This window comes from Callorhinus ursinus, unplaced genomic scaffold (assembly GCF_003265705.2).
Source record: "Callorhinus ursinus isolate GAN/ISIS: 27379988/994484 unplaced genomic scaffold, GSC_fseal_2.0 scaffold85, whole genome shotgun sequence".
Taxonomy (NCBI): Eukaryota; Metazoa; Chordata; class Mammalia; order Carnivora; family Otariidae; genus Callorhinus; species Callorhinus ursinus.
The window spans coordinates 2,815,330-2,841,670 of NW_027397147.1; the positions used below are offsets into that span (position 1 = coordinate 2,815,330).

The following is a 26,341-nucleotide window of genomic DNA, read 5'->3' on the forward strand; positions in this document are numbered from 1 at the left end:
TACTTCCTTCCCAAATTTGCTGTCATGGTCCAGCAAGAACTCAGTTGCAAGGCAACCCAGAATGCATGCAGGGACAGGGAAGGGGATGGGGATGATTCCACTTGCAGGGCTGGCCCCTGATGGCCTGTCCATCGAGCACCGCGAGTGTCCGAGGGGTCCTGGTAACTTGGGATTGGCAGTATCCCAGGATATGGTTTGACGTAAGGGCGTTGCTGTAGGAAGCTCTGGTGTAGTCTCAGTTGACAATGGTTGGGTTGCAAGAAACGGAAAACTTCTTCCTCCAAACTATCTCATGTTTAAAAAAGAGAGAGACAGAATTTTATTGGAAGGAGACAACCCAAAGGCAAAGATGTACCTGAGCCGCATGAAGAACTAGAACTTCAAAGCTTTCTAGAATAGATCTCTTGTTTCTTTCTCCTTGTTTTCTTTGTCTCTCCCTGATCATGGTAATGTAGCTTCCCTGGCCCCTTGCCAGTTGCCTATCTGCCCAACTCCCTGAGTCCTAATTCATACTCGTAGGGAAGAGAATCTGATTGGTTCCGCATAGGTCAGACGTTTGATTCCTGGCCCAGTCAGCTGGTAGTTGGCAACCACTAACTCAGCTGGAACCTTTAGGAAGGGGTTTTATCTACAGGGAAGGGATATGGTACTCGCCTCAGGCGGGAGACGCCATCTTGAGTGCAAGGAGACTAACCGTGTTGGAGCAGGACAGAGCCTGCTGCTAGTGATACAAACATGGTGCTGAGGGCCTCCAAGGAGAGGAAGCTGGTGAGAGCTTCACAGGTTTCAGGGCTTTAGGCAACAGAAGTATCAGAGGATCCTGAGTTCAGGAAAGGACTCAGGAATGCAACCCAGGCCTATAAAGTGGGCATGGGTTGGAAGAGACACAGCCTGGGTCTCTCTGCCTTCTTAACGGTGGCCTCTGCACATTCATTCAATGATTAAAGGTCTGTTGAAATCCAAGGAAGAGGAGAGATGGTCCTAGCCCTTGAGAACTTTGCTCTACATGTAGAATGGCAAGGCTCAGAAAGCTGGAAAAAAAGAGGAGTCCATTGCTTGATTCTGATGGTAATTCTAAGGCTATAGAGTAGAGAGGAAAGAAAAATTGTGTGTGATGCATGTCCTTGACCACATGCTGACTTGAGGGAGGCTCTGTGAGTTTGCATAGATGGGATGTGCTTCATCTGATATATCTTTGGAAAAACCTCTGAAGGAGAAGCTATTCTTACCGCTTTCAGAAAGCAGGGAAGGTTTAGTATCTGTTGCAAGGTCTCAGAGTGGGTAAGTGGTATAATTGGGATTAAACCCAGGACTAGTGCTTGCTAAAGCTAGGGCTCTTAACCACCACACCATAAGCTTCTCGAGAGAAACAGATGCATCTGAGCAGTAAGAGGAACAGCTTACAAACAGGATTAACTCATTGGCCAGCTTAGAAAATCATTAAAGATCATGCAGTAGGTAAATGCTTACTGACACTCCCTTGAAAGCATGGGGGCGTGCAGTTAGAGTTGCCCACATTGTTGATCTTCTCTGTCTGTGGTGTCTTATTAAAAGTGGCAGGCATCCCCCCAGGCGGTCACATGGATATCCCACTTTCAGCTGTCTTGGAGAAAGAATGATGATTTCTTTGAATTCTCTGCCCTACGCCGGGCCCCCCAGATAAATATGGCACGTGCCTTGCAGTCAGTGTTTTAAATCAAATGACCCTTACACTCACGCTCCAGATGTGACACATCCTGTCCAACCATTTTTCATGATGTGGTGTGACAGACAGATATTTAGTTTGATTTAATTACTGATTGAATACGGGAGATAAAGGGGAAAGGAGATTTAAAATTGACGGAAGTCGTTTCGTGCCAAGGGGACAAGGGCAGCGGGTAATGAGGAATAACACCAATAACAATGACAATTTGGGAAGAACACTTTGGAAGTTGCGCAGACTGGCTAGGTTGAAGAGAAGGATGGTGAGCTTGCCTTTCTGAGCTTTTAATTGGAGTTGACAGTGGGACACCCACATAGAGACGTCCTGTAGCCAGCTGGAGCTGACTGGAACTCGGGAGAAAGAAAGAAGATGGAAATATAAGTCAAGATTTTCATCAGCCCAGAGAGATGAGGGTTGAAGCTTTGAGCTGTGCATGTCCTCTTCGGAAAATTGAACAAGTGGGAGATTCTCGATACTCAATACATTCTGATTTTCACGTAGTAGGGTACAGCGAATAGGTCCTAATCGAAAACTACTGCATGTGACCGGAAGAAAGATCTTTTGAGGCCTTGAAATAATTTTATCGGAAGAGCGGGGAACATGGGGGTGCCTGGCTGGTTCAGTCAGAAGAGCACGCCACTCTTGATCTCGGGGTTGTAAGTTCGAGCCCCATGTTGGGTGTAGAGATTACTAAAATTATAATAATAATTGTAAATATAAATAAAATAAATTTTAAAAAATAAGAATGGGGAGTCAAATTTCAGGGCCCTACAGTGGGGGGGATAATTATGTAAGAATCCAAGGCAGTGGGTGAGGTCCATTTAGTTAGCTGACGCCCCCAGAGCTCCCTCTTTGTGCCTGTCACGCACTTTCTCTTATCACATTTTATTTTAGATTATGGCTCAAGTTAGTTGCATATTTGTTTTCACAAAGACTGAATTCTCTGAGGGCAAGGTCTGTATCTTATTCATCATTTTTATCCCTTTAACACCTAATACATGACTTGCAAAAATAAATGCCCAAGGAAAATTCTAAAGTTCACTTTGCAGGGGTGCCTGGGTGGTTCAGTCAGTTAAGTGTCTGCCTTCAGCTCAGGTCATGATCCCAGGGCCCTGGGATTGAGCCCCGCATCGGGCTCCTTCCTCAGCGGGGAGCCTGCTTCTCCCTTTCACTCTGCCTCTCCCCCTGCTTGTGCTCACTCTCGCTCTCTCTGCCAAATAAATAAATAAAATCTTAAAATAAAATAAAATTCAGATTGCTCAAGATTGGCTCTAGATTGCCCCCAGCAGTGTTTTTCAAATTTTGATGTTCTTTACTTTGGAGTGGGAGATGAACTTGGTGGTCCATGGACAAAATGCATTGGTTTTAAGCATAAGTCAGTTGAGGGATCGATGTAACAAAGCCAGGCTGGATATAGCATAAAGTTGATAGACTCCAGATATGCATTTATTTTTTTGCAGAGACAAATTCCATTTATGACTTTAGTATGACGTTTTAAAATTTTTCAACAATGTGTTCCAGTGAAAAAGTGGGTTCATGGAAATATTTTAAAATAAGTAAATTTTAGTAGATGAGGCAGACAAACGGTAAAATCTAGAGGCTGGTGCGTGAGAAAACCAAAGTTTGAAGGGTGATGGCCTTACGCCATGTATCATAATCTGGTCCACCCCTGCCTTGCTCTCTTCTCCTTTGTAACTCCATACACTCCTCTCTCCCTCTCAGCAGTCAGAGCCATAAAATCAGGGGCGTCAAGGGGGAGTTATGGTGTCCAAAATACACATTAAAATAAACACAAAATGAACGAACTAAAGCCATATGCGTCCATAGCCCACCTGGAGTTCTCTCCCACCACACTTTGGGAAACGTTGCTGTTTGGAAACTTATCTGGTCTCCCCACTCATCGGGGGAGTTCTTAACATCGGGCACCATGGATTGATTCACAGTGGCATTTTTGGAAGAAGAATAATGCCTCGCCTAAGAGGGAACATCATTAAGTGTGTGTTCGGAAAATGGAAGGCGAACCGGATGCCAGCCACAGTGTTTAATATGTAAAGTACCGGTGTGCCAAAGCCAGACTCAGTACGGTTCAAAGATGATGGATCGCAGTATTTCCTTGCATACGGTTCGTGGTAGAAACAGACCACAAAACGTGGTCTGCAGTGGGGCTCTCCCTGATGTTGGGATTCTAACTAATGAGTTTGGGGGGCAAGCTGAGTTCTTCCAAGCAGAAAGCAAGCAAGTGAAATCTCTCCCTCACTTGCTTTTCTCTCTGTGGCCAATGCCATCTGCTAGTTTTAAAAATAATTTTAAAAGCAAGTGTTTTGGTTCCCTTCAATGTGCAGCAAAGACAGATGCTATTTTTAAGGCTTGTTTTCTATCAAAAAACCCCAAAGAACCAGGGGCTGGGTGTTGGCAGTTCTGGCTGTCTCCACTAACTTGAATGTGACCTTTTTTTTTTTTTTTTTTTGCAAATCTCATAGGCCTTGGACACTGAGAAACAGAAGTGATAATTCTACCTCAGTCTCTGCCTCTCACTAAAGATGTTGTAGGGGTCAAGTAGTATCGGTCTGAGAAAGTCTCTTGACTTGTCAGAAATAATCGATTAACCTGTGCGTCTCGCCTATGACCTGCCAGTTTCTGTCTTGATGTGTGGCTGGCGCTCAGCTCTCTATCTCTTCTCTTCACTCCTGGACTGGAAGCTCTTAGAGAGGAGGACACACCCACACATCCGTACAATGTCTAGCTCTGAACCTTACACAGCAGGAGCCTGGAACGGAACTGCCTGGGTTCAAATCCCAGCTCTGCCGCTGAACAGCTGAGTGACCCTCAGCAAGTTACTTACCCTTTTCTGGGCTTTAACTTTCACATCTTTAAAAGGGGGAGCAAGGTAATACTGTCCTGTTGGGTAGTTTAGAAAGAGAAGTGGGTAAAATATTTGAAGTGGTTGGCTCAGTCCCATGATAAATGCTCACAAGATGGTAGCTTTATTTCATAAGAGGTATCATTCTAATTATTAGACAATACATGTTGGACACATGCATCTATGACTGTTACGTAGAAGATAAAGTTCTGTGCACTGTAAGAAAGATTTTGTTAAGATTTTGGAGGGCCAGCTGCATGTTAGAGCACTTCACGCATGTCATCTTCATTCTCTCTGGGTTCCTGGTCTCACAGTCCCTCAGGACAGCTTTGTGACTCTGGGCAGCAAACCTCCTTTTACATTGCAACCCAGCCATACCAACCTACAAATTTAACCAAAAACACATAAATATAACCAAAACATAACATATCTAGGGGTACTCTGTGCAGGGCGCTCTGATCATTTCCATTCCGTTCTCTTTGATTTTTTTATTAAGTTGATCACGTGACTTGGCCCAAGGGGACCTCTCTAAGAAGAGGTGAAGTCATTTGTTCATTTAGCAGGCACCCCTTGATGGAAGGAGAAGAGGCAAATCTCATGGAGGTGTTCCCCCAAGGACCATAACACTCATCTGTCTCACTGAGTCCCAGCAACAACACTGTGGTTCAGTTATTATCATTATTATTATTATTATTATTATTATTATTATTAATCTCCATGTCACAGATGAAGAGACCCAGGTGTTTAATAACCTTTCCAAATCAGGAAGCAAAGCTGGGTTCCAAATAAAATCTGTTTGGTACCATTCTCTTGACACTTACTATGACCTAGTCATGGAACAGGAACAGGGCTTACGCGGCTGAGCGGAACACAGCCCCTGACTCTAAGAGAGTTCCCATCTCCCTTGAAAGACATGTTTAAAGAATTCCCTGAATGGGGTATAGATTCCTTTTTCTGGCCCAAATTCATTTCCTTCTGGATATGTTCTCTGAGGCCACTATTTCTCAAATTCTAATAATTCATTTTTCCCCCATAGTCGCGATGTTAGATATCTACTACAATACCTCAAACCTCAAGGGCTTAAAACCATGATAAACATTTATTATCTCACAGTTTCTGTGGATCAGGAACTCAAAAGAGTGGCTAACCTGGGTGGTTCTAGCTTGGGGGTCCCACCTGAAAGTTGTCATCAAGCTGTTATCTGGGCTGCAGTCATCAGAAGGCTTGACTAGGGCTGGAGGGTCTGTTTCCCAGGTGGCTCCCTCTTATGGCTGGGGAGCTGGTGTTGGCTGTTGGCAGGAGGGCTTGGTTCTTTGCCGGACATACCTTCCTGAGATGCTGCTTGAGCGTTCCCATGACCTGGCGGCTGGCTTCCCCCAAACAAGTGATCCAAGAGAGAGCAAAATGGAAGCCACATTTGGAGCCACAAAATGGAGGTCACACCTAGTGTGACCTAGCCACACTAGGTCACTTTTGTGACCTAGTCATGGAAATCACACACTACTTTACTTGTACAATACTCTACTTGTTACACAAGTCAGTCCTATTCCTTGTGGGAAGAGGCTACTATGCAAGGACGTAAATACCAGTGGGTGAAAATCATGGGGGGCCATCATGGAGGCTGATTACCACAGCTACCTATTATCTGTAATATGATCTATGTATTTATTTTCTATTCTTTATTACAATTAGCTTTATTCTAAACAATAATATTCATGAAGTCACAATATTAATGTGCTAATTACATTTTCCACTACAAACAAATATAACTTGACAGCTATTAATTTTTAAAAATTCATGGACCTAATGCCCAGTTGCATACTTCCAGTGGTACAAATATTACACTTGGGGGAATAATGGGCCTGGAACATGGGGGCCTGTCGTCGAGTCCTGGGGGTTTTGATCCTAAATCCCAGCTATTCCCTGCTCTCCATGTGGAACCTGAGACATACTGGATATTGATGTTGCGGTTTGCTCTCTTCTAGGACCGCCTGTACTTTGTGATGGAGTACGTGAACGGGGGCGATCTCATGTACCACATCCAACAAGTTGGCCGGTTTAAGGAGCCTCATGCTGTGTAAGTACAAACTTGTGCTGTGCTTTTTCCCTTGGGATACTTGGGTGGGCTATTAGTTACCTTGGGTTTTCAGCTGAATAGGGATTCTTAACATCTTGAGCTGCTTCTTCTAGAGAAATGTATGGCCGGGGAGAAAGGTATTCTGCTTGATATGGGATACTTCTTTCTTTCCTTGACACCAGAACTTGAAGCTTGAAAACCACAGCTATTTCTCTAGCTCTGATTTTTGCCCTTGACTCCAAAGGAAGGTCCCGTAGAGTCCTTGTGGGATGTCATGGTAGCTTTTGTTTATTCATTTGCCAGTCTTCCTTGAGAGCTTACTGTGTGCCAGGCCCAGAGAGTTTGTAGAAACTTGCTCAAGATCACAGAGCTAGTGTGAGACAGGTCCACATTCTGACCCACATTTTTGCTCTTGTGCTCTGCTCTCCATCGCTCACTCTCTTGGATGCTCTCCTTCCTGGGGGGATGACCAATCAAGTTGCTTTGTGGCTGTGCCCCGAGGCTCCTGGGTGGGGAGACGATTGGGTTTTTGGAAATGTGTTTCCCCTGCTGAGTCCATTCTGTCCCTGTCAGTCCCCAAGGCAGCCAGTCTTTTCTTTTGGGAACACGGATCTCATCATATTCTTCCCCTGCTGGTGAACAGGAACAGCAAGTCATAGGATTAGCAGAGATCACCTCTCCTGAGCAGCTGGCTAAGATCTCATTGTCCCTCTAGAAAGCTCCCCAGGACTCACCTAGGGCGCATCCGGTCACTCCAGAGGCTTGCTGACTCCTGTTCAGCTAAGCTTTGCCCTCTCCCCTCCCACCTGCCGAGGTGGTGAGCACTGTATTCTGGTAGGGTTTGCATTCTAGATAGCTCCATGTTCCATGCCTAGGTCTTGCCATGATTCTAAGGGGACGATGGGCTTGGTGCTTCTTTTACTTCTAACACCTAATTGACCACAGACCCTCATCCCATTATCACACAAAACAAATTGTCAGGACACTTAATAGAGTTCCCTAAAGCCCCGCCTAACCCTGTGGTATAACTGGGACTTTCTGATTCTCTCAAAATCTCTTTCCTTCAGGGCCTCCGTTAAGAGTTTACACGTTGGGCAGATGCTGTGCCATTCCTTAGTGATATAACTTGGCCAAGTCCTTTTCTGTCACTGACCCTCAATTCCTCATTTAAGGAAGAGGGAGGTACTAGTAGGACCTACCTCAGAGGATGGTTATTAGAATTTAATCAGATAATGACCTACAACGATGGTATGTAGACAGTAAGCCTTCAACAGATGAGCTGTTAGTATTCAGATCTTAAACTTGCCTTACACTGAAACTCATTCTCCAGCCAGTCCGTCCTCCCCCATGGCCTCCTCCTCACTGATCAGCTGCTAAACCTCTGCCCACCCTGATTTGTCCTGAAGGCAGCCTCATGGCTCTCTAAACCCTGTTCATTTGCCCACACCCCCACACTTTGTGTTACGAGATGTGTGGTTGACCGTCCACGGTGGGATGTGAATGCCCCATGCCTCATTCAATATTGTATTGAATTCTGAGGGTTTGCCAGGCATACAGTGTCCTTGAATCTCTCCATTGCTTTTTTTTTTTTTTTCTAATTTCAGATTTTACGCTGCAGAAATTGCCATCGGTCTGTTCTTCTTACAGAGCAAGGGCATCATTTACCGGTAAGTGAGCACTGCAACCCCTTCCATCCCCTCCGCTCCCTCAGCTCCTCCCCTCCCTGCCTCTTTCTTTAACTGCTTTTAAAATTAGAATCCCTGGTGGGGGAGGAATCCTCCAGTCCTGACTTGGGCATGTGTTCGCATCGCCCACTGCCCTGGCAAAGTTTGGGCACCTTTAGATGCTGACGGAAGATCACTATGGACCCTGCCACCAGTGATGGTTCAGAGCCTCAAATGGGAGATCATTTGCTTGAAGGAGGGCAAGCTCGCCAGTGGGGGCCCAGCACTTCCTTCTCTTGCCTCGGGACCCCAAATCTGGGGAGCAAGCAGAGAATCTCGGCTGGCAGGGATATGATGGGTCGTTATTATGAGGGGTTTTTTTTGTTTTGTTTTGTTTTTTGCTACGTAACTACAGTTTAGAAATTAATCTCTGAAATGCTTGCCCTGAAAGATAGGATTAAGTTCAGGACTTGGCATTTGCCCGTTTTTGGAGGAGCAAGTGTATGATCATAGCTGTATGAGTCATACCGTTTTATATTTCACGCAAGGCAGACTACTGAGCCTGAGGCTGCTATTTGACTGTGAGTCCGGGATGTACAATTCTCCTTACACCACACGGATGCAATGGCAGAGGCAGTGCGGGCTTGGGCTGGTTGGTTATGCAAGAGAGGCTGACAGGGGCCCGGGGCTTCCAAAGGGCACTTGGCACGGGTGAAGGTCTATCTAAAAGATCGTGAAGAGCCATAAAATTCCATGCCATTCATTTAGCTGATGGACATTTATTGAAAGCCTACTATGTGCTAGACACTCTTCTCGACGGTGCAGATGCAACAGGGAAGAAAAAAGGCAAAAGCTCCTGCTTTTGGAGAACTTCAGTTGTAGTGCTGGGAGACGGATACGTAAATCACAGAGATAGAGCCTGTCAAGGAGCGATAAGTGCTAGGGAGAAAAGACGAGCGGGGGAGGGGACTGGCGTGGGCCTGGTGATGACGGGGGTGCCTGTCACGCTGTGGAGAGCATGGGATTGGCGTCTTGCTGCAACTGAAGGACGTGGGGCCAAAAAGTGTAAAAAGATGAGCCGTGGTGGTCTCAAGGCAGATAGTGGAGGGGAGGCTGTGGGCACTGATGGATTGGAGAGATGGAAGGTGGGCACCTTGCCAAAAGTCTGCAGAGTCCAGGGGCTTTTTCTGAACTCCTTGAAGTGCTGATATGAATCTAGTGGAGGAGGGGACAATCGTCCTGAGTATGTAGAGTCCCTACTCTGCTTCATTATTCCTGATAGTGGAGGGATGAATGAAGGTCAGGAAGAGGAATGGTTTCACCTGGCACATGGGCGAGCTCAGTGAAGAAATAAAAAGAGAGAGAAAAAGAAGAATTCAAACTGTGAATCGCATGCTCATTCTGGCCATGCTTGCCCTCAATGAACCTGTATCACTATGTGCAAGAGATGCACCTAGGAAGCCTCTGATTCCATTTCCTCTTTGACTGCCGTAAGTGGGAGCACCTTGTGCCAAATGGAACTCTGGTGTTGAAGGGTACACATTATCTTCCATATGACATGACCCCTAATTCAAGCCAGTAACTTCAGCAGGGGCTTAACTGAAGAACGGGGATCATGGGTGATCATTCACTCCACATGGTTTTCACCTTATGTGCTGACATTAGAACTTAACTCTTGGACAGGATGGGTCTTGGCTAGAATAGAACTCGCCACTGAGGTTTGCTGAGAAAATTAAATGTGGGACTGCAAGTTTATTGGAAGAAACTCCAGCCCCAGGGGAGGAGCCCGGAGAGGAAATAGAGTTTCTTGTCAATTGGGTTGGGATTCAGGGTTGGGTTTCCAATCTAGTAGGGTCATGGCTTGGGGTCTGGGATCCAGGACCTTTGTCATTCCGGTCATAAAATACAAAGATTAGACTTCAGTGCTAAGACTTTGCCTAACTCAAAGCTCTCTACTAACACATTCTCCCATTCTTCCTCAACTATTCATACTTCTTAGGGGACACTTATCACATCTTTAAGGCATTCAGCATCTGAATCCCTTTCATTCGTGTGTAGGAACAAAGTCCATCTCCTGTTCTACAGATGGAAAATTCCAGATACTCTCACGGCCTCCCTGCAGCAAGGGCAGACACACCACCCAGGCTCTGACACTTGTCAGAGTGACAGTTGTGTGACCACTTACACAACATGATGAATCAGAAGGTAGTGACCAAGAAAGGCAGAGACTGTAGAATTGAGAGTGGCCATAGGAATCAGCTACATCTATTTTCCAGAGGCATGAGGGGGAAGCACTTCTTAGCAACAGTGTCCAGAGTCCAGCATTACGCTTCATGGAACAAGATGTCTGTACCCAGTGGTGGCATCTGTGACATCTTCACTGGCCCAGCTCTGCATGCAATTAAGCATTGTTCCTAGCTGGCTTGCTTCTACATCTGGTTCTCCAGCCCCTCCTAGGAGATTCTGTGAACTTCCAGTACCTTTTTAACAATCTCTTTCCAGGTTGACATGGTCAGAGTTGATTTTTGTTGCTCACAATCAAAAACCTTGATTGAGACAGAATTTTTGAAATTGATAATCAAATGAAAACCAGTAAAGAAAAAATTACATGGCAGAAGATGTGTGGTTTTATAACTTCATTGAGGTGACCTTCATGTGGTAAGGTCTTTTAAAATGTTACAAATCTCTCCCTCTTTCATTTACATCTCTAGTTAATTGGATAATTCTTAAGTAGAGAGGATGAGGAATTAGGTTAGACTTGCCCTCTCTGAGGGGCATAACTGGAGATGTTGGGTGTGGGGAGACAAAGATCCTTCCAAGCTTTGTGTCTTATTTATGGATCACCATCCCTAGAATGTGTGATGGTTTTGCCCTTGATGGATTTCTGAAAATGAAAACAATTGCTCCAGCCCCCTTCTGAAGAAGAAATGACAGATTATTACATTGAGCTAAAGAATGTAGTAGACTATCAAAAATCATATGTGGCAGGGGCGCCTGGGTGGCTCAGTCGTTAAGCATCTGCCTTCGGCTCAGGTCATGATCCCAGGGTCCTGGGATCGAGCCCCGCATCGGGCTCCCTGGTCGGCGGGAAGCCTGCTTCTCCCTCTCCCTCTCCCCCTGCTTGTGTTCCCTCTCTCGCTGTGTCTCTCTCTGTCATATAAATAAATAAAATCTTAAAAAAAATCATATGTGGGGCGCCTGGGTGGCTCAGTTGGTTAAGCGACTGCCTTTGGCTCAGGTCATGATCCTGGAGTCCCGGGATCGAGTCCCACATCGGGCTCCCTGCTCAGCAGGGAGTCTGCTTCTCCCTCTGACCCTCTTCCCTCTCGTGCTCTCTATCTCTCATTCTCTCTCTCTCTCAAATAAATAAATAAAAAATCTTTAAAAAAAAATCATGTGTGGCAGTGAATATGACTGGGTTGTCCCCCAGCTGCATAACCTGCTGGCTCTTGGCACCTGAAGCTCCTTTTTTTTTTTAAGATTGTATTTATTTATTTATTTATTTATTTATTTAGAGAGTAGGGGGGAGGGGCAGAGGAAGAGGGAGAGAGAATCTCAAGCAGACTCTGTGTTGAGCACAGAGCCCGATGCAGGGCTTGATCTCATGACCCTGAGACCATGACCTAAGCCAGAATCATGAGTCAGATGCTTAACCAACTGAGTCACCCAGGCACCCCCTGAAGCTCCTTTTCTATAACACATGAAGTTGTTATCACTTTCCTAGTTGCCCCAGCTGCCTGTTTGGGGGCCTGTGGTCAAGCTGAGGGGAATGTCACGGGTCTCTGTTACTCAAATCACATGTAGACCTGGCAGGTTTAGGTGAAGCAAGTTGCTACAAATTCCAGTGTAAGTTCTAAGCTGGCATTCAGAGACGACTGTGGCTTGTAGAAGGATGAAGGCTGGATATGGGTGGTACATGGACAGAACCAAAGATCACTGTATGTTGCTGTTGGCAAATGGGGTGCACGTGGGCCTCCCCTTGGATGAACGGACCTCACATGCATAGATAGGAGATGCCAGTATGTTTTTTTCAGGTTGTATTCTAGTCGAAGTTGTATTGTAGTCGAAGGTGACAACAGCAACTCAATTCAAACTAACTTGTTAAAAAAGATATTTTATAGCTAACATAACTGAAAAGTCCAGGGGGGCACATGTGACCTTACACCGGGATGGGTCCAGGGACTCAAATGATGTTATGAGTGTTCACTTTATCACCTTCCCTCCAGTTTCTGCTTTATCGCTACTAGCTTTCTTCTCCATCTGGTGACCCCTGGCACTTACTAGACTTACATTCTACCACCTGAGCAATCCCAATGTAAAAAGAGCTCATCTCTTTCCTGACAATAGTGCCAGAGCTGATGCTCAATGGCTTTGATTAACTCATATTGGATCACATGGCCATTCCTGGAGCAGTCACTGTGACCAACAGAATGAGGTGTTTCCAGTGGCCAGGATAGGCCCACATGACTGCTTGTGGAGCTGGGAGCTGGGATCAGCACCACCAATCTTACATGGTTTGAGAATCAGGGAAGGATAGTCCTTCAAAGGAATATTGGGATGCTGTCATCACAAGATGCTAAAATAGACAGGTACCGCAGATGTCCTCCACCCAATGAAGATGATTTAAGATAGAGATCTGAATTGAATAGTAGACCCCATTACCTCTCAGGAAATTGGACTCTATTGAGATTGAGGAAGACTGGCCAATAGATCATCACTACTCATTGATACTAAAATACCAAGTGTTGACATTGGAGTAGATGTTTAGGGAAGAAGAAAGTGTGATGATATTGGAGTAACCAATACGCTGGGAATGTGCAAGCATTTCCAAAAATAATCAAGCTCTCCTCATCAACATGGATGAAATAAAAGAATGCAAGTATAGCACATGTCCTTTAGGTTAAGGTTCAAATGTTACGTCCATGGAGGTGACACCTTTCTGGCATCCTGTTTATAGAAACCTTCCCCAATTACTAATTCATCATCCTCTTCATTTTCTTCACACTGCCCATCAAAATCTATGATAATCATAGAATTAATAATAATGTAATAATTTGGTAATATATAATAATTATAATTAATAATCATATAATAATTATAGATTTGGACACTTGTTAATTGTCTTTTTCCCTATACTGGAATTTAATCTGAACAAGAGCAAAATGTTTGTTTACCTTGTTCACAGTATATACCTAGCTCCAAGCATAGTGCCTGTCATGTAGTAGGTGTGTAACCCATTTTCTTTTGAGTGAAAGAATCAATGGGAGTTCTTGGGGTCACGTCCTAGGAATCAGCCTAGGAGAGCTTGGAGCACTTGAAGCTAAATAAGATTCTTTCCATCAGTTTTTTTTTTTTTTCCTCCATGATCTTCAGAGATATTTTCAAAAATAATAATTTTGTGGAAAATGTATCTTACTATGAAATATAAGGGGTCCTTAAAGTACAAGGACTGACTCTTGAAATGCTCCTGGATACAAGAAGCCTCTATGGATGCTCTGCTCTTTATTTAGCTTCCTGTGGCTCTCTCTTCTCAGAGCTGCTGTCTCATTGTGTCCTCGTGAGATGCTTGGCACAGTTGGATCTGTAGAAAAAGAAAAACAGACAAGTTTGTGGACCCCTCTTTATCGGTCAGATTATAAACTATTAGAGGGCAAGGGCTGGCTTATACTCACCTCTGTGCTTCCCCAACACCTAGCACAGTGTTTTGCACGTCATGAGTGGCTGTTGGTTAACTTGAAATAAATAGTATTTGTTAAATCCTTAAATTTTTATGTCTGCTGCAGTGACCTCAAACTTGACAATGTGATGCTGGATTCAGAGGGCCACATCAAGATTGCTGATTTTGGCATGTGTAAGGAAAATATCTGGGATGGGGTGACCACCAAGACATTCTGTGGCACTCCAGACTACATCGCCCCTGAGGTGAGAGCTGATGGGAACCCCTAACACATGTCCATGTTGCATTGATCCCTCCCCTGTGCCCTAGATGACCATGTCAGAGCTAGGAAAGGTCCAGGGGGGTACTTGGCAAGCAAAACTCAGGCTAGTCCTTCTCTTATACTCTAAATCATTCCTTGGAGATCACACATGCAAATTAACTTTGCACACATCCAGAAGCTCAGGCCCAAAATACATCAAGGTTTGGGGAAGAATTTAAATAAAACTCAAAAAGAACCATCCACACATCAGGAGAATTCTTCAAGCTGCTATGGCTCATGGCCATATGATACTGCCTCATTATGACATTGAAATGTTTGTTAAGAGAAGGGAAAGAGAAACAGAGAGGGCTTCCCTGAGCTGACATATGACACAGGATCTATGTGCTGATACTAAATCCTGAAAGACTTAGAATTTTTCTTTTTGTGAGTAAGATATAAATGAAAGGGAAAAGATTTAAATCTAGTGCCTCCCCCTCCCTTCCCAAAGGAAACGGTCAGTTGCAGAATGGATTTCCCCAACATGTCATGGTACAGAATTTGTGCCAGATGATAGCCTTCCTTTTTCTCTGAATTGGTGCTTAGAGAAGTGGCATTTTGCAATCTGTTACTAGATTTTTAAGGAAAGGAACTGAGGATGTGGCACAGAGTCTTGGAAATGGGTATTCTAGAATTCTTTTCTTGACTGTCAGTCACTTATTTGGGACAATGGTGGTGAGAGGCCCCCATGTAACCAAATAATTTGCCACAAAATTTAAAACCTGCATACTCTTTTACCAAAACAGTTCTTCTAGGAACTTAGTTTGCGACACACACACACACACACACACACACACACACACACACACACACACACACACAGCTGAAATGATATGTGTTTGAAGTCCTTCGTTACAGTGCTGTTTTTAAATAATGAAAAATAGGAAGCAACCTCAATGACTATCAGTAAAAGACTGGTTTGCTAAAATATGCTACATTCACATTAAGAAGTACCATGCAGCTCTTATAAAGATCAGAGTACATCCGTATGTACTAACTTGAACAATGTCTGTCAATCAAGGAATGGACAATAGACTGGATTATTTATAGTATGAAATACCACATCAGTTCAATTCAAAAGACTGAGTTATATATGTAAGATGTGGAAAGATCTTGGAAACATTAAGAGAAGAAAAATCAAGGTACAGTGAACAGCTATATGCCAACAAGCTGGACAACCTAGAAGAAATGGAAAATTTTTTAGAAACATACAACTTAATAAGACTGAATTAGGAAGAAATAGAAAATCTGACCAATTCCCAGTAAGGAAATTGAATAAGTAATCAAAAATCTCCCAATGAAGAAAAGCCCAGGACTAGATGGCTTCACTGGAGAATTTTACCAAGCATTTAAAAAAAAATTAATACCAATCTTTCTCAGTTTTTTCTGAAAAATCAGAGGGAAGACTCCCAAACTATTTTTACAAGGCCAGCATTATTCTAATACCAAAAATAGAAAAAGACACTACTAGAAAAGAAAACCACAGGACAATATCCCTGATGGATGTAGATACAACAATTCTCAATAAAATACTAGTAGACTGAATTCAGGAGCACATTAAAAGGATCATTCACCATGATCAAGTGGGATTTATTCCTGGGATGCAAGGGTGACTCAACATATGCAAATCAGTCATTGTAATATGTCACTAATAGAATAAAAGAATAACTTCATTTCAATAGATACAGAAAAAGCAGGGATAAGACAAAGGTGTCCATTTTCATGATTCCTATGCAACATAGTACTAGAAGTCCTAGCTAGAGCAATCAGGCAAGAAAACAAAAGTATCATAATTGGAAAGGAAGAAGTAAAAATGGTCTCTATTTGCATATGACATGATTATATATATAGAAGATCCTAAAGACTCAACCAAAACCGTTAGATCTAATCAATGAATTCAGTAAAGTTACAAGATACAATATTAGTATATAATTATCAATTAATAATTAGTATATAATTAGTGTATAAATATCAGTAGCATTTCTATATACTAACAACAAATTTTCTGAAAATGAAATAAAGAAATGGATCCCATTTATGATAGCATTGAAAACAATAAAATACTTAGGAATAAATTTAACTAAGGAGGTGAAATATTTCTACTCTGAAAACTATGAGGTACTGCTGAAAGAAATTGAAGAAGGTACCAATAAATGGAAAGACATCCCATGTTCATGAATTAGAAGAATTAATATTGTCAAATGTTGATACTACCAAAAGCCATCAATAGATTCAAGATTTCAACTGCATTTTTGACAGAAGTACAAGAAACACTGCCCAAGTTTATGTGGAACGACAGAAAACCCTGAATAGCCAAAGATTTGAGAAAGAATGGGGTGCCTGGGTGGCTCAGTCAGTTAAATGTCAGACTCTTGATTTTGGCTCAGGTCATGATCTCAGGGTCATGAGATCGTACCCCGTGTCAGGCTCCACACTGGGTGCAGAGCCTGCTTAAGATTCTCTCTCTCCCTCTCTCTCTCCCCCTCCTTCCTCCTCTCTATCTCTATCTTGCTCTCTAGAAAAGAAAAGAAAGAAATGCTAAAAAAGAACAAAGCAGGAGGCATTATACTATTGATTTGAAGTTATACTATAAAGCTATAGTCATCAAAACACTATGGTACTGGCCTAAAAACAGATGCTAAGTAGACGAACGGAACAGAATCGAGAGCCCAGAACAAAACCTAAGCATATATGGTCAACTAATGTTTGACAAGGAAGCCAGGAATACTCAATGGAGAAGATAGTCTCTTTAATAAATGGTGCTGAGATAATTGGGTATTCATATGTAAAAGAATGAGACGGACTGGACCATATCTTACACCACTCACAACAATTAACTCAAAATGGATTAATGACTTAAATGTAAGACCTGAAACCATGAAACTCCTAGATGAAAACATAGAGCAAAGCTCCTCAATATGGGTCTTGGTCATGATTTTTAGGATATGACACCTAAAGCACAAGCAACAAAATCAAAACAAGTGTGACCACATCAAACTAAAAACCTGCACAGCAAAGGAAATCACCAACAAAGTAAGAAGAGAACCTATGGGATGGGAAAAGTATTTGCAAACCATATATCTGATGAGGGGTTAATATCCAAAATATATAAAGAACTCATACAACTCGACAGCAAACAAAACAAAATAAAACAAAAAGTCAATTAAGAAATGGACAAAAGACCCAAATAGACATTTCTCAAAAAAAAAAACAAAAACCTCAAAGCCATACAAAAGCCCAATAGGTACATGAAAAAAAATGCTCAGCATCATTCATCATTAGGGAAATGCAAATTAAAACCACAATGGGATTATCCCCTCACACCTGTTAGGATGGCCATTATCAAAAAGGCAAGAGACAACAAGTGTTGGCGAGGATATGGAGAAAAGGGAACCCTTATAACTGTTGATGGGATCGTAAATTGGTGCAGCCACTCTCGAAAACAGTGTGGAGGGTCTTCAAAAAATTTCAAAATAGAGCTACCATATGACCCAGCAATTCCACTTCTGGGAATATATCCCAAGGGGGAAAAAAAACACACATACTAATTCAAAAAGATATCTGCACTCTCATGTTTATTGCAGCATTATTTACAAGACATGAAAACAACCTAAGTGTCCATCGGTGGATGAATGGATAAAGAAGTTGTGGTTTATATACACAGTGAACTATTTTTCAGCCATAGAAAATATAGATGGACCTTGAAGGCATTATGCTAAGTGAAATAAGTCAGACAGAGAAAGGCAAATACTGTGTGATCTCACTTATATGTGGGATCTTGAAAAAAGAAAGAAGAAAACCAAACTCACAGAAAAAGAGATCAGACTTATGGTTCCCAGAGGTGGAAGATGGGGAGGGGGATTGTGAGAAGGTGGTCAAGAGGTACAAACTTCTAGTTATAAGATAAGTAAGTATTAAGGGTGTATTGTACAACATAGTGCCTATAGCAAACAGAGGAGGGAAGACTGACAGAATATTTATGATATATAAGAAAGAATAAATACTAAGAGTTCTCATGATAGGGCAGAAAATTTTTTTCCTTTTTTTCTTTCTTTTCTTTTTATTGTATCTATATGAGAAAGTAGATGTTAGTTGAACTTATTTTAATCATTTTCACAATATATTTAAATCATACCATCATGCTATGTGCCTTAAACTTGCACAGTGATGTATGTCAATTATTTCTCAGTAAAACTGGGGGGGGGGAATCAAGGTACAGAATGGTAAATACAATATGATACCATATATGGAAAACAACAACAATACACAGAACACTGCTGTATGTTTCCTATGAGTATGTAGAAATACATGTAAAAGCATAGAAAATCTGGAAGGTTCCAGACTGATTTTATAACATTGGTTACCTCTGAGGATAAGAGCATGGTAAAGAGAAATTTAGCTCAGTCTGTATACTGTGTACATTTTTCACAAGGTAAACATATTTGTGTACTACTCGAATAATTAAAAGTGATCTTTTTAAAAAATCCTTTCTAGATTTCCCCTACTATTGACAGTAGAGCATTCCTGTGAAACCTTTTGTAAGCCAAAATGGTGTGAAGTGAAGAAGCAGTTTTACAGCAATAGCAGTATTACATGGGAAAAAAATTTTTAGCGTTCTCAGACCCAAAAAATGACCTCTCCGCTTTTCTGATACCTCAGGACACATCTGGCTAGCGGATGCATAAAATAAACCGAAATCAAGCACAGGTGCTCACACCATTTAAAGCTATGGCTGCCTGAACTTTATTTTTGCTCTTTGCCTTTACCATAAAAGCAAAAGTCCTCTCCAGATTTCCTTCGGTTAATGAAAACAGGTCCTAATGTAGGTCTTTCGTAAAAGTGAAGTGGCGAAACACGAACTTTTGAAAAGCAGGGGACACCTGATAGAATGCAGTGGTGTTTTCCCTACGTGTGCTACCTCGGTTTATTATCATTTTGTTAAGTAGTTAGGGCATCAGACAATTCCTTGATCTGCCAGGAGTTCAGTAATCTCTGGTTCCAAACTCGCTGCACTTCACTGTCACCTGGCGTGCTTTTAAAATGTAGGCTGCCCAGGTGTTAGCCTGAATCAACTGAATCCGAATCTCTGCAGGGAGGACCACATATCTGTGATTTTCCAGAATTCCCAGTGGTTGCAATGCACCAGACACCTGGAGTCGTGTTCCTGGGGAAGTCCCTCCCTCCTCCAGCCCCCTGAGGGAAGGAATAAGCGGGGGTCCAGTGTCCGCCCTGGCTTTGCCATTAACTAACCACCTCACCTTCTGGCAATTTCTTTTGCCTCCCAGGCTCTATTTCCCTTTGCAAAAGGATTAACTTGTTAGGTTGTCATGAAGATCAAATAAGACATGAAGTACTTTAAAAGTGTGAAAACACTTTCAATAAGTGTCTCACAGGAAGCCTGCCTTCGGTCTCTTAGAATTTAATTCTCAGAGGGTGTTTCTGAGGTTAGGATGGAAGCTGGGGTGGCAGATGAAGTTCAACAAATGGACATTCCTTTTATAGCCAAGTTTGCTTGGCCACATTCATTGAGTAAAACAACCACTGAATGAGAAAACCTTCCAGTTACAGCTAACATTTGGAGACCATAATGTGTGAGAAGCACACATTTCTCTTCCATCCTCGCAAAACCCTATGACATGGATATTATAAAATTCCTTTTGTAGGAGAAGAAACCAAGACATCAAGAAGTTAAGTAACCCCCCCCGCAGGGTCACACAACTCAGAAATAGCAGTCAGGATTCAAAGTCTGGACAGTCTGACCATCTCGCCTCTGCCCTGAAGCTTTGCTAAATCACCTTTTAAACACTTTGATACAGTTAGTTTTACACGCCTTCAGTTTGAAAGAAGGATGGTCACATGGCTATTGTAGACTGCCATGCTCTGGTAATTTGGTAATAAGTATCAAAATTTGGTAATAAGTATCAAAAACCTTAAAACTATATATACCATTGCAGAAGACATGAACAGACATGTTCTTTTCCGAAGAAGACATCCAGATGGCCAAGAGACACATGAAAAGATGCTCAACAGCACTCAACATCAGGGAAATGCAAATCAAAACCATGATGAGATATCACCTCCCACCTGTCAGAATGGCCAAAATCAATGGCACAAGAAGCAACAGGTGTTGGCGAGGATGTGGAGAAAGGGGAACACTCTTCCCCTGTTGGTGGGAATGCGAGCTGGTGCAGCCACTGTGGAAAACAGTATGGAGGTTCACCAAAAAATTAAAAATAGAACTACCCTATGATGCAGTAATTGCACTAATGGATATTTACCCCAAAAATACAAAAATAATAATTCAAAGGGATGCATGCACTTTTATGTTTATTGCAACATTATTTAAAATAGCAGACTAAGGAAGTAGCCCAAGTGTCCATCAATAGACGAATGGATAAACAAGATTTGCACTCTCGCATTCTCTCTCTCTCTGGAATATTATTCAGCCATTAAACAGAATGAAATCTTGCCCTTTGCAACAACGTGGATGGAGCTAGCGAGTATAATGCTAATAAGTGAAGCAAGTCAGAGAAAGACAAATACCATATGATCTCACTCGTATGTGGAATTTAAGAAACAAAACAAAGGAGCAAAGGGAAAAAAGAGCGACAAACCAAGAAACAGACTCTTAATTATGGAGAACAAACAGATGGGGGAGGTTGGTGGGGGGGGGAATGGGTGAAACAGGTGATGGGGCTCGAAGAGAAGAACACCTCTCATGATGAGAAGTAAATAAATAGAATAATTTTTAAAAACTACATATACCATTTGATCCACCAATGCTATTTCTAAGAATTTATCTGAAGGAAATAATTAGACAAATGTCCAGATAGCCAGTTGCAAGAATCTGTATTGTAGCATCAGAAGAAACCTGATCAGTTGGGAATTGGCCAAGTAGATTTCAGTATATCCATCCAATGGAATGCCGGGCAGAAGTCAAAATGGATTACGTCGATGCACAACTATTGCATGGAAATGTTAAGTGAATAAAATACTTGATTAAAATTCCACATATTAATGTGTTTGTGTTCATGTAAAACACGTGCAGATGCACACTTTACTAGATGTCAATAAAAAAGACTCTAAGAGGAAATAGACCAAAGCGCTATCATAATTTTTCTCTTAATGAAAATTTATGGGTGATGTTAGTTGTGTTCTCTTAGCTTGTTTGTTTGTTTATTTATTTATTTTATTGCTTATTGATATTTTTAAATACATAGGAAAATAGTAAGAGTGCTATTACAACTTTTTAACTTAAAATTTTTTAATTGTGGTAAAAGAATAAAAATGAGATTTATCATCGTAACCATCTCTAAGTGTACAGTTCTAGTGTGAAGTGCATTCCCATTGTTGTGGAAATGTTATTGCTTTCATCACAAGAAACAAAGATGGTTTTTCCTTCTTAAAGATGCCACCACACTCACTGCATTAAAATTAACAAGAACACACTGTGCTAAGTGCTTTGGAAAAGGCAGAGCAGTACCCACAGATGGCTCCCCCCCAGCCCCCGGTAAAGGATACCCATCTTCCTAAGGTTGGATAAGTGGGCGCTAGGCCCGTTCATCACTCTTTTTGACAGTGGCCCACATCTGGGACTATAACAGCTGATTTAATTGGGCAGCAGATGACAGGCAAAGGAAGAACTCTCCGTCCTCCTCCCAGCCCCAGGATGCTCTGCTCTTACCTAGAAGGAGTGAGTATTCAGTCTCCAGCCATGGCAAGAACCTACCTGCCTCCCTGATGGAATGCCTTCTGTTTTCCAGATCATTGCTTATCAGCCCTATGGGAAGTCTGTGGATTGGTGGGCCTTCGGCGTCCTGCTGTATGAAATGTTGGCTGGGCAGGTAATGGGATTTTAAGGGATCTGTAAGCAAAGTCCTCCCCTACCCCCATCTGCGTGGTTTCTCTAGAAGGAGGGTGTCAGCTGGATACCAGCTCCTACATCGGAACCCCTGTGACTTCCGTGGCCTTGGGGTTACCCAAGTCCTTTTGAGTGTTTTTCCTTGTCTTCTTCCTGGAAGCTCCTGAGTGTGGCCTCACTGTGGACCCCAGGGAAAAGGGCCCAGTGGTTTGGGGCAGCTGGGGACGGTCAGGCAGTACCCCTGTCTCCCTGCACTCTCCTCCGTCCCACAGGCACCCTTTGAAGGGGAGGATGAAGATGAGCTCTTCCAGTCCATCATGGAACACAATGTGGCTTACCCCAAGGCCATGTCCAAGGAAGCCGTGGCCATCTGCAAAGGGGTGAGTGAGCCCCTGAAAGCTTGCGGCTGGGACCACCACATGCGGAGAATGCACGGTGTGCCCTGCACAGGGACGCCTTACCCGGGGGGGGGGGGGTGGAGACTGAACTCTGCCCGTCTCCCCGCTTGCTGGCCTGTGAGCCTGGTGTGGACCTGCTACCTCCCGGAGCAAAGGGAGCTTTTTACCAATCTGCACAAAAGTACCGGAGAGGTCTGCCGGCAGCCGTATCTCGCTGCTGGCTGGGCTCCAGGAGCTAGCCCACACAGAGGAATGCATATTGGATGAACGAGACAGGAAACGCAGAGACCTTGCCAAAGAGCTGGAACCCATGGGAAGGGGTGCAAGGGGCCTGCAGCACCGTTCCTACAGCCTTCCCCTGCTCTGCTGCTTATGTGTGTGGCTAATACGAACAGCGTGTAACTTCTGTCCTAAGAAAATATCACGCAAGACTGAGTCTAAGGGATTCTCTGGATAAGCTGACCCAAATGTAGTGTCTTCAGAACCCCTAGTCTCCCCCTACACCCCCCCAACTGGCTGAAAAGCATGCACATTTTGTACATGGCAGTGGATGAAGAGAAGGCAGGGCCCATGTTTGCTGGTGAGGATTGCTTTGTTATTACACATCTAGCATTAGGACAGAATGGGCTCACAGTGACCTGGGTGAGTCCCTGGAGATCAGCTGTCTTCACCTTTGGTGCTATCACGATGACCTGAAGTACTTGTTCAGATTGTACAGAACCTCAGGCTTACCCTAAATGTGGTCTGGACATTGGTATTTTGCAAAAGCCCCCATGCGGCTTGAAAACCACTGCCTTCAAACCCATTATCCAAATGTGGTAGCATTTCAACTCTGATGGAGGTGTGCAAGAAATGCTAGGAGAGCCCCAGAGAATATGGCCCATGGAGGCTGCCTTTATAAAGTATTCACTATCCTGCCAGTCTGGGGGGACATGTGCATTTTCAAGGTAAGGACATGGACATGCCTTCCCAGTGGTTTCCCCTACCTGTGTGTGTGAAGAAACCAGGGCTGCTGGTCCTAGATCCTCGGGGTGTTTGCAGGTTTCCCACCACCCGATCCAGCCCTATTCTTCCTGGCCTCAGTCAGATGCCCTGTGAGCTGGCCTGTGTGCAGAAATGCTGGAAAACTCCAGCAGTTTGAAATAGCTGGGCCAACCTCTCCGTCTAGAGCACCTTGACAACACCACCTAGATCCTCACTCGTGGTGGATCACCTAGCACAGTGTAAGGCCAGTGCAGACCCCGGTAGACATAGTCTCATGGGGGAGGAAGAGTGGATGGTCATATACTGAGCATTTAGTTTGTTTAATAATTGCCAACATTTCAAGAGCGGGGCATTTCCCATAAACATTAACTGTCCAGTTTGTCTTGAAAAATCTGATCTCACCATGCTGGTGTGTCATTCCTATAAAGAAAGCATCAGCCAGCTGGGTGGGAAGCCCATGTCCCCTTTAGATAGGACGTGCCCTTTCAATATGCAGAAATCTCCACTGCACCCAGTTCCATTTGGGTTCAGATCCTGGTCCCGGCGTTATTAGCCCTATGACTGTGGGTAAGTCCCTCAACCTTGTCTGTGGATTGAGGCTAATGATGGTACTCCATACAGGATTTTTTTAATGATTGAATGAGTCAATACAAGTGAATCCCTTACAACAGAGCCTGGTGTTCTGATCTAAAACCCATGGACCATTATTATGATTATTATTACTAATGCTATGCACCACTGTTACCTGCCAGGCCTCTCTTGGCATTGAAGTATGCATACACTGTGATAGGAATTTTTAAAGTGGAGGATTTGGGAGATCGAAACCCTTTGCACATCTCAACACTTCCACTTCCTTGGTGTGTGGTCCTCCTTTGCACCTCTGGGCTTCTGTCTCTTTATGTCTAAAAGTGGAATAATAATACTCATTGAACAGAGGTTTTTGAGAGCATTCGATCGGGTAACAGGAAGCTCCTTGTGTGGCATAGGCGCATAGTAGGTGCTTAATTAATACATGTTCAAGACCTTCCCCTTCACCACTCTGCCCTGCCTGGACAGCTGGGGGTTCTAAGTGGGTCATGGAGGAGAGAGGATTTTCCAGGTCAGTTGCATTCAGCTTCAGCTCCAATTAGCGGTTTCCCTGGTAGAGCAGATTTCTATTAATTTAAGACCCATAACCTTCAGGATTAACTGGGGTGACTTTCTTACCACTGGGTTCGAGGACCTTTCTGAGTTGAGTGGGCTGAGTCCAGTGTGGGCTCTTTCTTCAAGGCTGAGGCTCCAAAGAAGGGAGGATGCTCCAGCCAACAGCAAATGCTTCCTCCCGAACAGCGGGCCCCAGGGGATGCGCCTGGGAGGTGATCAGAGATCAGAACAGTGATTAAATCCAGCTGTCTGCATGGCTTCAGGCACATCAGCTCAGAGTGCAGTGGCTGGGCAGAGACTTGCATTAGTAGCGCAGGATGATTCTGCAGTGGCTTTTCTTCGCTTGGCATCCTCGTCCTTACGTGGAAATTGAGCTAGGCTTTTGAAACCCGTGCCATTCCAACTGAGAAGGCCTTTATATATCCATCCCATTACAGAAGTATTTTCTACCAGAAAAAAAAACGAGTTTAAGTTTGCTCAGATTGCCACTCCCACTTTGAACAAACTTCAAGCAGACAGAGGCCCCCGTTGGGCCACACGTCAGCATGAAAACAAGCCGACCGCATAGCATGGAGGAGCAAGAGCCCTGGGTCAGGCAGGTCGGTTCAAAGCACAGCTCTGCTACTTGGCTGTGTGCCTCTGGACAAATGACTCCTTCTCTGGACCCAGTTTCTTATCTGGAAAAGGAGGATAATAGTTGCAAAGTGAAAATAAAGATGAAAGAGTAATGCCAGGGAAGCCTTGAGCACAGAGCGCAGGTGCATAGGAAGTACTCCATACACAGAAAGCATCATTGATAACATTAGCAGTAGTGCTCACTGAAACCTCGTGGCCCTTTTTTGCTCCTATCCTAATCCTATACAAATGTCAGGGCTTGGCCCAATGTGCTTGCCCTCCATAAACCCTTCCTGACCGAGCCAAGCCACAAATGTCCCTGGGGAACCCACCTACAAAGAGCTCTCTCATTAGAAGCCCAAGTTCGGGAGTAGGTAGAGGTGAGATCGAGTCCCGGCTCTGCCACTCCTCATCTCTGCATCCTTGCTAGTTGCTTCACCTCTCTAAATGTCAGTTGCCTTGTCACTGGAATGGGAAAAATAATATACCCACCTCATCGGGTTATTGTGAGAATTGGGTAAGATCCTGTGTGCAGATCAAGTAGCAGCTCAGAATAGAAGTGCCCCCATGATTTCCCCCCTGGCAGGTAAAGCATATATGGAGAGAGAGAGAGAGAGAGAGAGAGAGAGAGAGAGAGTGTGTGTGTGTGTGTGTGTATGTGTGTAGGGGGATAGTTTCTGATGACAAGTTATCTGGAAGCAGGAATCAGGCTAAGCTGAATTGTCCAACAGGGTAGGTGTACATTGCTGGGTTCATCTCCTTGCCATGATCCTCAGATCCTGGGCACGATCTAAGGACGCTGGCATCATGATGTCTGGTCAACTCTGAGAAGCTTCTTGGTCTCGTATGTTCCAACTGCTTGTTTTTCCTCTTTGAGGCCTTCTTGTTGGTTTTGGGTTTTGATTTTTCATTTTTATAATCACCAACCCCTTCGTCTTTGCTCTTGGTGCATTTGCTCAAGTCTTGAGATCAGAGAGATTTCCATGCTGTTTTGGATTCATTTACAAGAGGAAACCTGTCTGGTTTCATCTTGGAGCATCTATTCATCTTGTTATTTAGCAC

General features: G+C 43.6%; 1 protein-coding gene across 4 annotated transcripts in view; it reads left to right on the forward strand.

The window, feature by feature from the left end:
* The window catches only part of PRKCB (protein kinase C beta), a 318,066-nt gene that overhangs the window by 265,422 nt on the left and 26,303 nt on the right, over positions 1 to 26,341 (forward strand). For all 4 annotated transcript variants that reach the window (XR_003205040.2, XM_025855449.2, XM_025855448.2 and 1 more), the window contains 5 exons: positions 6,548 to 6,639; positions 8,244 to 8,306; positions 14,087 to 14,225; positions 22,042 to 22,122; positions 22,412 to 22,519. Coding sequence is in view for 3 of the 4 variants with exons in the window: in XM_025855449.2 (XP_025711234.1) it covers positions 6,548 to 6,639; positions 8,244 to 8,306; positions 14,087 to 14,225; positions 22,042 to 22,122; positions 22,412 to 22,519 (483 nt within the window). In the remaining variant the exon portion in view is untranslated. The remainder of the gene's footprint in view (positions 1 to 6,547; positions 6,640 to 8,243; positions 8,307 to 14,086; positions 14,226 to 22,041; positions 22,123 to 22,411; positions 22,520 to 26,341) is intronic.